The 15,213-nt window shown below is 33.6% G+C and overlaps 2 protein-coding genes across 3 annotated transcripts in view; one reads left to right on the top strand and one right to left on the bottom strand.

Moving 5' to 3' along the window:
* LOC144452852 (large ribosomal subunit protein uL1-like) overlaps nt 1-15,213 on the bottom strand; it is a 418,633-nt gene that overhangs the window by 366,274 nt on the left and 37,146 nt on the right. The gene's annotated exons all lie outside the window — the stretch shown is intronic.
* The window catches only part of LOC144452635 (EF-hand calcium-binding domain-containing protein 6-like), a 31,300-nt gene continuing 22,350 nt past the window's right edge, over nt 6,264-15,213 (top strand). For both annotated transcript variants that reach the window (XM_078143762.1, XM_078143760.1), the window contains exons 1-2: nt 6,264-6,418; nt 7,179-7,391. In XM_078143762.1, coding sequence (XP_077999888.1) covers nt 7,229-7,391 — 163 coding nt within the window. In that variant the 5' untranslated portion in view covers nt 6,264-6,418; nt 7,179-7,228. The remainder of the gene's footprint in view (nt 6,419-7,178; nt 7,392-15,213) is intronic.

Raw genomic sequence — 15,213 nt, 5'->3', positions numbered from 1 at the left:
TCAGAGGTCAAATTGTTATTTTCATTGTCAATTTTTATACCATTTGAAGAAGTGAATGTAGGTTTGTGCATAACCAAAGGAAAGCTGTCAGAAAATGACATATTACACTCATTCATTTTTCAGCTAATTCATGAGTATGTCAGATTAGAGCAAAAATGAGCGTTTAGCTGTTCATCATCGGCGTCAAACACATGGGTGTAAGAAACAGCCAACAAAATGGATAGACACAAAATTCTTGAGTTCCTAAAATTATAACCATAGAAACAGATGAAGCTACTTATTTAAAATAACCAAGAATTTCATCCATTTTTGCTTGAAACATTGAAAAAAAATCATGATTTTCAAATGCTCTAAAACACTGAAATATTCTGGCCAACATTTCTGACCAGAATTTTGTGTTGAATAGCACCCCTTGTGGCCAAACTATACAAATCTTTTGTCTTTTTGATAACCGAAATATGACCCTGTAAAGACAGATAGTAAAGACAGCGATATCTATTTATTGTGTGCAATATATTCTTTAATCTTACAGTATTATTGTTCATATTATTCTTACAAGTGATGACTTTTTTTAGTCTGTTCAAGTTATTGAGACATGTGACAGAGAGAGAGAGAGAGAGTACGAGTGAGCAAGCAAGCGAGAGAGACAGACAGACAGACAGACAGAGAGAGACAGACACAGACAGACAGACAGACAGACAGACAGACAGACAGACAGACACACACACACACACATTTATTGTAAACAGAGAAGAGCCAGATGAATGGCTGTTTGTGCCTAGAGATGTATAAATAGATATACTCACTGCAGGGAGAAAAAGAGTGAGACAAAAACCTACAAAGACAACTATATGATGTACTTAGAGAGAAAGATTCACACAGAGAGACATAAACAGATACAAGTATCGTCAAAATACTATCTGAGTTAACCTATTAGAGATTAGAGTTAGTGTGTTCAGAAAGATGTAGACATGTTGTATTGCTGTAGTCTATTTAAATGTCACATAATATAATGAATGGTTGATGTACACCAAGTGATACATAGATCTCCCGACTTTACTACGTTACTTTTTTTGGCGGGGAGGGGGGGGGGGGGGGAATTGTTGAAAGAGAGAAATTATGATCACCATACAGTGCAGTTCTTAGCTCATTATAATATATTTGCATACTCATTTGCATTATGTAGAAATATGTGAATTCTCTACCTGTGTACAAGCTCAAATAGTGATAGTATTATTCTTCGTTGCTTTGGAAACTAACTTGATTTGTAAAACAGTATGGTAAAATAATACCCAAAGTTGTATTAATCCATGTTGCCATTTTGATTGGCTGTCACTGAAAACTTACAATATCCAGATAAAAAACTAAGAAAAAATTAAATATTCATCTTATTGTAAAAGAATGCATAATTACAGAAAAGTCTGAAAATTGCTATAGTTTATTGCAAGGCATCCTGGGAAATATGTTAATCATTCATGTATACACTTCCTCATTGTAATTTTGAAGCTGTCATGTGTTTGCAAAAGTACCAGGATGTGTGACCTAGGTCTAGGTCCAGGATGTATGACCAATGACATTTGAGGTCAAGTCACGTTATCAAATATTATGTGGTGCTGAAATGTTTTGTAATGTTGGATTTATTTTTGTGCTGTGTGTTGTAAGAAATGTTAAAATGAAGGTGTCAATAAAATATAAACAACTAAACTTAATTTCATGTGTTTTTCAGTTTTTAAACAACAACAACAACAACAACAACAACAACAACAACAGCTTATGTGTTTCTGTTTTAAAGAACAAATGCTTTGGCCAAATAAAAATAAAAATATGTGGTTACGATAACAAATGCTTTGGCCAAATAAACAAATTTAATGTGGTTACGATAACAAATGCCTCGGCCAAATAAACAAAATTATGTGTTTACAATAACAAATGCTTTGGCCAAATAAACAAAATTATGTGTTTACGATAACAAATGCTTTGGCCAAATAAACAAAATTATGTGTTTACGATAACAAATGCTTTGGCCAAATAAACAAAATTATGTGGTTATGATAACCCAACCGACCCTAGTTTAAGCTGCCAATCCTAAACTAGTCTAGTTCCTATACAGTATCTTTACCATTTACCACCTCCATGCACAAAATAGATAGTCAAAGTTGTTACTCTAGAAGTCCTGAGATGTTTGTGATGAAATTTAAAATTCATCCACAGCCACCCACACAGTCATTAACATCATGTCGTTGTTAATCAATCACAAAATTCTAACCAATAACACAGCCCCTCATAAAGTTAGTGTTTATTGGGTCAGTTATGTAATGTCCAAATATGGTATGTTTGTCAGCTCAAGATGCTACTTCAGTGTGTACGTCACTGTAACAGTTGGGGTTCACTGATTGGATGAACTAATTTTTTGTGCTGATTGGTGGACTTTGACTAGACGTGGCATCCAGACTAATCCTAGTATTCTAGCACCCTCGCATCAATTCGGAAAGGTCCATTGTTGTTCCCTCTCCCTTTGTTCCCCCCCCCCCCCCGTTGTTTTCGCTTATGTAATATACTGGATTTTCTCAGACTTCTACTCTCATCATGTAAACTGACAGATCAGCCGTTGTGGGCGCTCTCTAATCTCACTGATAAGCAAGGACCGATGACGTCATATACAGTCTATTTATCATGGTACCACAATCAGTATTCAAAGACGTCACTGCAACTGTGTCAATTGGGTAAATAATTCCAAAGTTGTCTTTGGATTAACAATTCATGTATCAATGCATGCACACTTTCTAAACCGTCTAAAAAGTGATGAAGGTGGAAAAGAGGCCGGGGTGATCATACTAATGTTGGCACAAAAGTACATAAAAATCAGGCAAATGATAAAAAATCATTCGACCTGGGTTGGATAACCTACCACATTATTTATATACCCTCGCTCAAACGTGCAAACCTACCCTCAAACGAGCGAGCGTGACAAGGATTAGCGCCCTCTATAGTTACATTTGTGTTCAGAGAAGCACTTGCACGAATGACCTTCTACAAGCTGCTGTCCCCGAAATGTAACCCGTCAAAAGAGGACTATATACATTGTTATTAAACAAAACTTTCCACTGAAATTGCAACAGCAGTAAACGATAGCTCCGAGCAGTGTTGAATTTCATCGATAGGGGAGAGGAAAAAGCTGGACTGCGCGGGTGGAACATAGACCGGGCGCGAACCCGTTCCGAAGTAAATTCTAACAGGAATTTGTTCAGTAAGTGTACGAAGTATCCACCCTGCTAAGCCAGCACTAGCCAAGTGAATTTTAGCGTATTTATAGGTAAGGGAAGTACACGCGTACTTGACATATTTACGTCATTATAAGCACCGGTATGTAGCGCATGTATTCACAAAGATAAATCTGTGTGTATGTGTGCGTGTATGTCTGTCTGTCTGTCTGTCTGTCTGTCTGTTTGTCTGTCTGTCTGTCTGTATGTGTGTGTGTGTGTGTTGTATATTTTGACACACACAAATATATATATATACATATATATATGTATATATATATATGGCTTTTGAACAGGTAATAGTGTTCGAAGTCGGCGTTACTTCCAATTCCATGGATCCAAAGTAAAATACCAATAAGGGACTGTTCGATGTGTTTAGCACACCATCTTCAAGCTATATGACAAATGTATATATTATTTCTTTATTAATATGCATGACCTGTAATTATTTTTGCAGGAAGGCTGTGAAGGGTCTGGATGTGTTAGTCATCACTTCAGGGGTAGTGGTGGTGTTTTAATTTGCGCATTGGTTTATAAACAGGACAATATATATTGCGTGTATCAAAAAGCACTCATACATCGTGTTTTTATGATGTGAACTTTTCCTTATCTTGGCGATAACACATAAATTCGTATATTTGACATTTTTGCTTCGTGAAATCTTATTAAATTGATAAAACTTTCTGTTATTAAATTTAATTTCTTCGTCTTTTCTAAAAATGTATAAACAAAGTCTTCACCTTATGTATTTATTCTTTTTTGTTTAACAAGTTTTGTATATATGTTCTTTGGGTCGACCTGTGGCCTTTCACGCAATAAATTAAACTTGGGTGCCCTATGTGCATAAATAACATACCGTCAAAAGCAAGCTAGTATTTGCATGTGAAGGGGACGTATTTCAGAAATACTCGACTTTTTGGGTTTTACAATTTGAAGTTAATTTTATGAGTTTGTTGAATAAACGAATATCAGTCCAACTACAGAGAATGCAACTGATCATAAAAAAATTGACTTTAGCTAGGCTTTACGATTGTTCATCCAAGCTCTATTATTTCTCGTGTTTCTAAGACTAACTTCTGAGCATTTTACAAGACTAGCGCCCTCTATACCTACACATTGAAGTGCATGATTATGACCTTGTTCCCCGAAATGTAACCTGTCAAACGAGACAAAAACGTTATTGAAATTGCTAGAGCAGTAAACAATAACTCCAATCAATGTTGAATTTCATTTAACGGCGAGAGGAAAAAGCTGGACTGCGCGGGTGGAACGTGGACCGGGCGCGAACCCGTTCCGAAACAAATTTTTCCAAGTAAATTTTTTTCAGTGTACGATGTATCCACCCTGCTAAGCCAGCAACACCTATGGGAATTTTAGCTTATTTATATGTTAGGGTATAACACCCATACTTAACATATTTAGAGCGCCATACTTAACATAAAGCAAACATCTATTCCAAACATTCAATTGTTTCGTACTTTTATATGTATATTTGCTATTTGTATCTATTTTGGTAGGAATGGCGTCAGTTATTACTACGAGAATAAGTGGGATGGGGTGGGGGTGGGGTGTAGGGTGGAGTGGAGGTATTTTGGTTATGTATACGAACTTGTGGTTTTATTTGGGCAAGAGGTACTCATGATTTGGGTTTTTAATAATGGTGAACTTTTCCAAGTAAATTTAATCATGAGGATAAAAAATAAAATTGGTATATTTTGACATTTTGTTGCCTCTGATGTCATTACTTTTAAGTCATTAAAACTTTCTGTCGATGTCTAAACGTGATTACTCTTACACCATACCTCAGTACTTACATATTTCAGTGACAATAATTGTAGCCTTATTTTTTAAATAGTCACAAGTTTTTCTTTTGTTTTTATAAAAGTTATTTAAAAGCTCATTAATATTATGCAAAAGATTAAAACTCAAAATCCAAAACTGAAGCTACAATTATTGGCATATTGCAGCTACACACTGAAACCAACTTCATTGAAGGTTGTATTGATTGTGTTCGATGAGGCCTAGTATAATTCTAGTTACATTTACTCCCCCGGGGTGGGGGGGGGATACTCCCATAGAAAGCATTTTAATTACTAGTACGTACTTCACACAGTTTTTTTTTGCGTGTATACGTAATAAAAGTGTTCATCGGTTCAAGATTCGTCGGAGGTGAACGGCATTGATAAAGAGAAACTTAGAACCCGGGATTTTTTTTTGTATTTTAATGTCGCAAATTCAAGCTGCCCTTGTTTGGATAAATACACATAATTTTATCAAGTTCCGAAATTGATTTTGTGGATAGCTTCAACTAGTAGTTGTACCCGGGGCATCGTCATGACAACATCAAAAGGAAAGGAAAGGAAATTTGAAAGAAAACGGGAAAGAGTGAAAGAAAAAAGACATCAAAATATAATTCCCTAGATTTGAAATATGGCTCACTAATATTGCTAAAGGTAATTTTGAAAATGTAAACTGAAAAATACGAAAATCTGAACTTATAAACTAATACAATGAAAGATACTTTTGATCGAAGAAGCCTACCATGAAATATCATTTAACGGAAAATATTAAGTTTATTTGTATTAGTTTTGAAATAACTTATGTGACAAAAGTGCTCATGGGTGTACACAGCTAACAGTGGGCGTGATCGTCAAATCTGTACTGCGCAAGGTACCGTGAAGAGGTGCAGGTGCGTGGCGAGAGCGATTGTGAGAATTCGCTCGGAGAATGGTGTCCAATTTATGAATGGTACGTAACGAGATAATGTTCTTTTCTTTATTGAAATACGTCGACATGATACACTTTTGTTTATTCTGTTTACTGATGTCGCCGAAGTAAACAAATGACACAGCAACAAGAGAGCAATCGATTATGCAAATTAGGTAAATAGCAACGAACACGGGAGTTACTGCTCATTATTTATGCAATCGGGTCACGTGATTCGGAAACTGGCAACAAGTCGGTGGTCGCGATGCGTTCTTAGCAACACGGTACAGGTGTGTAATGGCCGCCCAGTCATGTTGCTACTGTCCAAGACTGTTGATCACACATAAACTACGCTAATAATACAAACAAGAATAGACGTTCAAGGAGCTTAGATATTGAAGACTCTTTCCCTTGACGCTTTAGGAGAATCGAAGCGGCGTTTTGGTGAAAAGGTAAGATTATGTCGAGTGATGGTCGTCGGTCAACAGCGCTAGGCATTGACTGTATGCACGTATGCATACGTCCACGTTATGAAAATGACACCGGTAGCAATGAAGCGTGTCGATCACAGAAAGACGACGATTTTGTTGACTTTTTTGCCTTTTCTTGAGAACATTTGACCTTCTAAATGTTACCTTTGTGTTGTCCTCCGTGAGGTCACCAAGGAAGTTCGTAAACTTGAACGATTTAGATGAAGTGCTTCCGAATGTCTACCCAAATATAATATAGGAAGTTGATCTATCGATGGTCCAAAACTAGACCAGAACTTTTAATAGTGTCGTTGTTAACGGGGTTTCTACACAATGATCCGACATTTGTTTCAATATGCCGTTATTAAACGGGGCCTTGATTAATAAAATAAATATATATTGCGTTAGTTTACTGTAAATTAATGTGGAAACCACCGAAAGTATATACCATAATAATATTATTTATATGTATCGTAAAGTTTCACGACTGTACATATAGTCTAATAACATTTATTACTCGAAACTTCTGAACATTATAAAAATAGGAAAAAAGCTGGGTAGGGGTGAGAATTACTCACAATATTTTTGTTAAGACGTGTCTTTATTTAGGTATAAATCATCTATTCAAAAATAAATTAATTGTTTTGAAAGAAAGGGATATGTTTTTGTTATGATCTTGTTTGTTTTGTTTCTAAAAAAATCGCGCTAATTGTAAAATATTTTTGTTTTGTTTTGTTTTTAGAGGTCAGAGTTTTAGTTTTTACCAGGTGGTTTGTATTTAAGGAGGGAAAAATGACGCAAGTTTTGAAGCTGACTCAAGATCCGATGAGTCTACGACCAAACACATCGGGTGTCGTGTTTACACCAAAACAGATTTTGAAAACCAGTGGTCCGAATGTAAGACCTTCAACAGCTGGTCGATCACGTGATGGGAGACGAACACCTCTCACAAGAGGTAAGATAACATGTTAACCTCAGTAAGAATTAACATAATGTGTAATAATTTTCAGGGTATTTTTCCCTTAAAACTGGAGACTGGATTCAGTAGAATTATTCAGATATCATTTGCATTCATTTCAACTCTTGTAAAATGTCATGTTTGACCCCATCGATGGTGAAAAGGTGTTATTGAGCAAATCATAAATGTGACATTTCTCTCTTAGTATTATTTTTTTAAGTCTCAAAAAAAAATAATACAAAACTTTACTTCATTTTCACAAAAATAAAATATCACATAAAACATTAGGTACCAGGAGTGCACAAAATAGAAACTATACATCTCAGAAATATATCTTGAAAAAACATTGTTATGTAAGAATTGAATTTCAAATATTGATTTCAGTGTTCAAAATTAATATATAATGTATGTAGCGACGGTGACTGTTTCCAATCATGCCAAATTTTCAGACACAATATTATGACATTTTTAAAAATTTGGTAACTTTTAGACAAAATTTTTGAAGTTCATTTATACAGTAGAACTCTATGTATGATTCTGCTCTAAAATAGCAATAAAATTTTCAAAAAATTTAGAAAAACGTGAATTTATAAAAAAAAAAAGAAAAGCGAGAAAGTGGCTTGCCTGTCTCCAGTCATGCATCAATTCATTACATACCGACACATTCGCCAGAAACCAAACAACTGCCTTTTGACTTTCATAAAACAGATTATCAAAAAATGAAAAGGGTTCTGAATTTTGCTGCACCATAGTATTTATTATGTGTGTACAAAAACATTCCTTCAATCTGTGACACGAAAAGTATATGCCTACAAGGTGTTCTTTTCTGTGCTATACAATAGTTTTACTTTCAATGCAGCTTTCAACTAAATAGTAGCTGTATACAAACCAACCTTGTGTAGAAGTACACAGTACAATGGTAATGTCTGTATGAAACGAAATACAATGTACGCCTTTGGGGATTTTTACTGACTTGCTATCAACACCTGCTATATAATGAACAGCAGGTGGACACATAATTTCTTTTTTCCTTTCTCTAATTTTATTGTTCTATTTACTAGTTAACATAAAAATAAAATGAGCATAATATAATAGACTGTGGCCTTTTAATAGTAATTAAATTTTGGGACACAAAAATAATGCTCAGTTATTTCCTAAGTCTGAAGTCTGACTGAAGTGAAAAAATTATATAAATGAAAAAAAATATTACAAAAAAAAGTGTTAATAATTTCAATCACACTAGAGTGCAGCCAAGTATTGTTTACAATACACATGGCAGTTTTCAATAAAATTTTGTTATAAAGGAATTTGTAATGCTACAGTGTATAAGGAAATGAAAAGAAGACCTCGAAAATGTAAACTGAGTGTTGATAATTACAGTTGCAACAGTAATTGACTACAAAAATGTCTTTGACCACTTTTTCACCCTAGAGGTTTTTTTAAATAGTTTGATTGAAATGAAATGTGAGTAATGAGTAAAGACGACAAAAACATATTTTAAGAAATATTGTAACTAGCTTTGCACCTCAGTGGGCATTTTTAAGAAATTTGATTCAAATACAATAGAACCACTACAATTAATTGTGTCAAACTGATGACTTTATGTTACCATGGATACGTCCATTTTATGATTCAACTAAAAGCTTGTGCAATTCATGAATGTATAATTTAATTAAAATAACACACATCTAATTAAAAGCAACAGTAATTGGTAATTAATTTGAGACAATGCCACCATTGCTGTCCTTCTATACATGACATGGTCTAATTGGATATTTAATTAAATAGTAATCTAATTAAACAATGAATTAATTAAATAGTAAGTTAATTAGGCAGAAAAATATAACACAGGGTCTTTGTACTCTGTGCATATATTGTCACTGTTGAGAAATGTTCAGAAAAGAAACTTCAAACCGTTTTTGTTTGCAACCCTTGGGACAAAAATTCTGGCATGCATAGTTTCCCGTACCTTATCCCAATTTTGGTGGAATACACAGTTAAACTTATAGAATGATTTGAGAAACTCGGATAGATTTTACCTACTTTCCACTCTTAGACATAACCAGTAACCCTGGTAAAGTGACTAGGGAACTCAGGTACATTTTACCTACTTACTGGTCTTATGATAAACAGTCTAATTATAATAATACAGGCTAATATATTTTGGCGATTAAGATATCAGAACTGGAGATACCCCCAGGGGAGGGGGAGGGGTATTTACTAAAATGTTGACAACTACATTCCCAAGCTGCTGTACAATGATTACAGTGGAGGATCTGTTGTAAACTGTCTCAGAAATTCAGGTAAATTGTGCGACTTTAACAAAAAAAACCAACCCACGCTGTGAACTATTATGTTGAAATGAGTATACACATACATGTACAATTGGACTTTGATCGCCAGACAATAGTGGCATTCCCTGTGGACGCCATTTACAACATGGCCGATTATGTGATTTAAATTATTAGACATGTTTTACAGACACCTATATTTCACAACACAAGATGAATTACACTGGTATTGTGGTTAACCTGTCTAGTTTGTGTACCAGTAATTACATCAACAGCTTCATATCTAAGACATTATGTAAATTACTGTGGAGGTGTACAAAGTTTTAGTTTGCTTATTCAACAAACAAACAAACCATATAAGATATTGATAGTTATGGTTAGATTAGATATAAATAGCCCATAATATGTTGATGTAGGTTTTACATATTGATTCACTCTGTTTGAGAATTCCACATGCCTTTAGTTAAGTTGGAATGTCCATGCAGTGTTTTATGATAAGATATACATTACACAAAAATGTGAAAATTGATCTATGGCACCAGACAAAACATTAATAGCTAATGACTATATAAAAAGAAAAGGGCAAGTATGCAAATATAATGTAAAAATAAAGTAATTCATATAAGTGAATGAAAAGATCATTTAATAATATTAAGATATTCATTTTTTATATATTAAAGTGGCACTAGCTTAGTTTAATATAATTTTTTTATTTTCACTAAAGTGAAAATAGTTCATAATTTGATTGAAACTATTCTAGTATAATATTAATGTCAATGCATGTCTTCTATGACATTACAATTGTCTTTTTTGAATTGTTTGAATAGTTGATTTGCATCGTAGGTATTTCATTATACATGATAATTTACGTCATCGGATCGTTTATAAATTATATCTAATACCAGGTTTGAGTTTAGTCACAGAAGAGGAAGAAATTCTTGTCTGTGGTTCAGTCAATTGCAATTGATGGTTAAAGTATGCTTCAGTATATAGAATACTGTGAGTACCTTTAAAGGAGAATGCCACTTCTGGAAATAAAGGTATTTTCAGAAACTTTGAAGCCTGAAGAGTCAGTTCATGATTACACATAAATTTCAGTCAATTGCAAAGAACAACCTTACGTGATTAGATTGTAATGATGTCATCAAGCCATGCTTATTATATTAGGGGAGGCTGAGGAAAGGGAGATAGATCGTACCAACAACAGCTGATCTGTCAGTCTACTTACGGGATGTGAAACCATGAAAAGACTGTACAGAACCCAAAGTTTAAAAAATGCCTTTATTTCCTGGAGTAGTGTGTCCCTTTATGTAGCAAAATTTACACCTCAAAGTGTATAAAACCAGCTTGTGTCCCTTGAATGAACTCGTCATCTAGAATCCATGCTAGCAGTTCGTCATATTATGCATGGAAATGAAATAGCTTGTTGGACTGAAAGGTATTCCGGTACTATAGTATAAAGGAAATGAAATGCCATTTATAGTTAGTATACGGTAGATTCTGGGTTTTCCTATTCTCAGCAGTGTATGTCAGGAAAACATGGATTCCAGGCTGTCATGTTCTACAGCCTAGGACACGAAATGTAATGTTGTTTTACATGGGCTCTAGGATGGTTATGAGTGTTTACATAAGGAAATGAAATAGCCTTTGAGTTTACATTTCATTTTGTAGCATGTGACTCCAGGCAACCTGTTTCACTGAATTTTGATCTAAACTATGGGAGTCTCCCTCATTCCATAGCTATCTCTGCTCCTCCCAAATTATATGCAGTGTATGTCAGAATTTCTATCCCAAATACCATTTTATGAAAGTGAATGTAATACAAGTTAAGCATGTTATCAGGAAACAAATATCATGAATGAATTAAGTAACTAAAAATAAATATTTGAATAAAAACAGCTTGCAGGCTGAATTGAGCTACATGATTTTCAATGAGTGAGTAACGAAATTTTAATTTGTACAAATTGAAGTGGGATAATTTTGTGGGTGTTTATTGAAGCATATAGTTTGTCATGGCAGTCACATTATAATATTACATGTACTTATATTAATTCCAATCGAAGAATATTACTTATACATATTCTAATCATTTTAATATGAAGTAGAAATTATTTGTGTGTGTTTATTGAAGCATAGTATATCATGGTAGTTCATATTACAATATTGCTAATCTAAGTAGTTTTGTTACAATATTAATGAACATTAAAGAAACAAAATTAATGTGCTTCAGAGTCGATGCCGTATCAAGTCCAAAACACCTGTCGCATAATGTACTTCAAGACCCCCTGATTCTATTAGCTTTGCAACTTAACACTTGAGTCTGACCTGTGACCTCTACTAGATTCACCTTTGACCTCATTGTTTAGTCTCATCTTTTGCCTCAGGATTGAATAAACTCACCTTTGACCTCAGAATTGAATAGGTTTACCTCCTTGGTGAAACTTACAGATTATTTGAGCTATGGTCGTGTCAAAATTGTTTTATGTTGATTTGGATCAGCCCTATGTGTTTAATTGGCATATCACTGAGCAAAAAAGAGTTGAAATTATTAAAATAAAAATATTTGACATAAAAATAAACATTGTCAAATACAGACACTGAAAATGACCCTAGCACAAAATATCTGTTTTAAAAACTATTGCAAGGACTGTTTCAACAATTTGTTACTTTAGAGAGTTGCCTACAAGCAGTACCCAAGTCTGAGAAGAAAAAAGAAGAAAAATGGGGGAGACAAAATCTTTTGTTAAAGTAGAGTTTGAACGTACATTAAATAACAATACGTGACTAGGAGAACATTAAAATATATGAAAAAACACAAAATGAGAGGTTATGGGTCATTTAACCTACATAAATACTTGGACAACTCTGTCAATAATTTACATTTTGAAATCGACTTTTGAGGCGTTTCTTTTAGTCTGTGAAATTGAAGACATTTTGCGCTGACCTTTACTCTATCCAGTACATACCATACCGTGTATATTGTACCATTTTAACTCTAGGGCACAGCAGTTCAATTAATTCTAACAACAGTGTTATACTGTAGAGACATAACTCTGGCATAGTGCTTAGTTTGTACCATAGCAACCCGCAGCATGGGTGTATAGACGCTGGTAATTGTGATCAGGGGTTCTTTTTAATCTAGCTCTATTCTGTCTTTTGATTGGCAGGTTTAATTCATGTGGGGTCACTTGTTAGTCTTTGATTGGTCGTCTTTGTATTTCCAAACTGGTAAATAGACTGAGACAATTAAGGTCATCTGAATTGACATATTGGCTGGAATGATGTTTTCAAACTAGATAGCTAAAGCTAACTGGTAAACTGATATGAAATACAAATGCAGTACTTTAACCTTTTCACCACCGATTCCTGCTATTGCGGGAACATGCAAATGCTAATACTCAAGTTACTGTGAACTAGAAAACTATCACAAAAAAGTAATTTTTTTCTGTTTCACTGGAAAATACGAAAAATGCTAAAATGAGTAATGACCATAAATTATAATCACAATAGTTATGTTATCTAGTATTTTATAGTATACATTTTAGGTGTATAACTTGGACTCAGAACTTACATGTAGTCATTTTCAACAATTTTACTATATACCATGTGTATGTACAAATGATAATTTTATTCCTGTGATATGACCATCATTATATACATACAGTTTTTAAATGGTGGCTACTTTGCATAGCTATTTTAGCATACTAATTTACATATATTTGCATAAATATATACAAGCTGTATATTAGCAGAGTAATAACTTTGTTGTCAATTAAAGTACATTGTAACTTTTCATTACTTTTCGTTCATTTCTACTTGTTGGAAATTATCCCAAACCTTGACTTGAAACTGTTCAGTCCTTCTAGTTACCAGAATTACCTGTTTACTTGTCAATTGATGACCCTTTTTGAGTCACAGACCACTTAATCTTTTGTCAACACGGTAAAAAGTGTGGAATGTTGATATGCTTTCCAGATCACTACACAGGTATGCATGTTGTTTGAGTTAGTACAACACCATAAATTATGTATATATCTAATAATTAGAGAAATTGTTTAATGATTAATTTTTAAAAGTGCAATCCATCATCTTGCATGACAATTGGATAATATTACATTATCATACGTGTTTCAGTAAGGAAAATGAAATACATGTAACTGGAGGCTGTGATGAGTGTTCTCCCCAAAATAGATTGTAAGGATGGCAGTACATTTGCATAATGATTTACAAATAGGTAACATTGTAATTTGCATACTGATTTGCATACTGATTTGCATAACGGTCTGCATATAATATGCGTGTCTTCAACATTGGAACATACTCTTGACATGTTTATATTTAACATATACACACATGGACATTGATTGCAATAAGTCATTTCTCTTCATGTTAAAGTGTTATTATAATATTGTGATTCAAAGATTACTAAAACTCAAGAATGGTAGAACACTTTTGAAGCACAGTAGAAACCTGCAAAGCATGGTGTACTAGGTGGCAAGGACGGTGTTTGTACTGTGCTTATTGTATAGTGGGGAGAACACTGGAGATGTCGTCATTAGAAATAATAGGACTTGTAAAGGCATAGTTGAATATAAAATGATAACATATGTGAAGAAAACAGGACTGACTTGTAACATAAATTGTCAGGCTTAGTCAATCATCACATAACAGAAAATTGAACTACATTTGTAAACATTGTAATGCTTGTATATTCAAATATTATGATATGTTATGAATAAATTATGAAATTATAAATTATCTACATAATATTTCTATTACTTATTTAATTAGTTATTTATTTATTTATTCACGAACCATCCAAAAGGCAATTGCTAATCCCAATAACAGGATGAGGGCTTATGTTAGTACAGCAGGAAACCGGAATACCCGGTAAAAACCTGTGTTGTTTGGTAGATTCAAAATTAACAACTCTCCTTACTTACAGTGTTGGCAAATTAATGAAACTGTGAGTGGGTGAGCTTAAAACCTGACCACAGTGGTAATTGAGGAAAGTGGTTCAAACACTCGACCATTGGCAACCCTCTAGCAAATTACATGAATTTAAGTAATTGCTTAATATTAAAAGCGCAATCCATCATATTAAACGACACTGTATAATATGAAAGTATTAATAATCAATGAATAATTCCTAAAACATAAAAGGCAACTAAAAGTAGCACCAGCAAGTGGTTACAAAGTTCATGGTCAGAGAAGAATTATTTGAAAAAAAGAGATTTTGTAAGTCACATATTAATGATTCCTGATGGTGTATTTATAGTCTTTCAGCATAGTTGGATTGCCTTTAATTTATATAATTAATATTAGAGATATTAAAATGTACATTTTATAAATAATCAGTTAAGTATTTCTAATTCATTTGTTCACCTGATAATTAACAGACTGGTTTTATGTATTTTACTGACAAATATATTAAAAGCTCAATTAATTATAACAAATTGTACATATGGCAAAAAATAATTTTTTCTATGCAGGGTAAAGTAAATATATATATAATATGCAAACACAAT

This window comes from Glandiceps talaboti, chromosome 23, assembly GCF_964340395.1.
Source record: "Glandiceps talaboti chromosome 23, keGlaTala1.1, whole genome shotgun sequence".
Lineage (NCBI taxonomy): Eukaryota > Metazoa > Hemichordata > Enteropneusta > Spengelidae > Glandiceps > Glandiceps talaboti.
The sequence above is the reverse complement of the archived record's forward strand: the minus strand, read 5'-3'. Positions and strand labels throughout refer to the sequence as shown.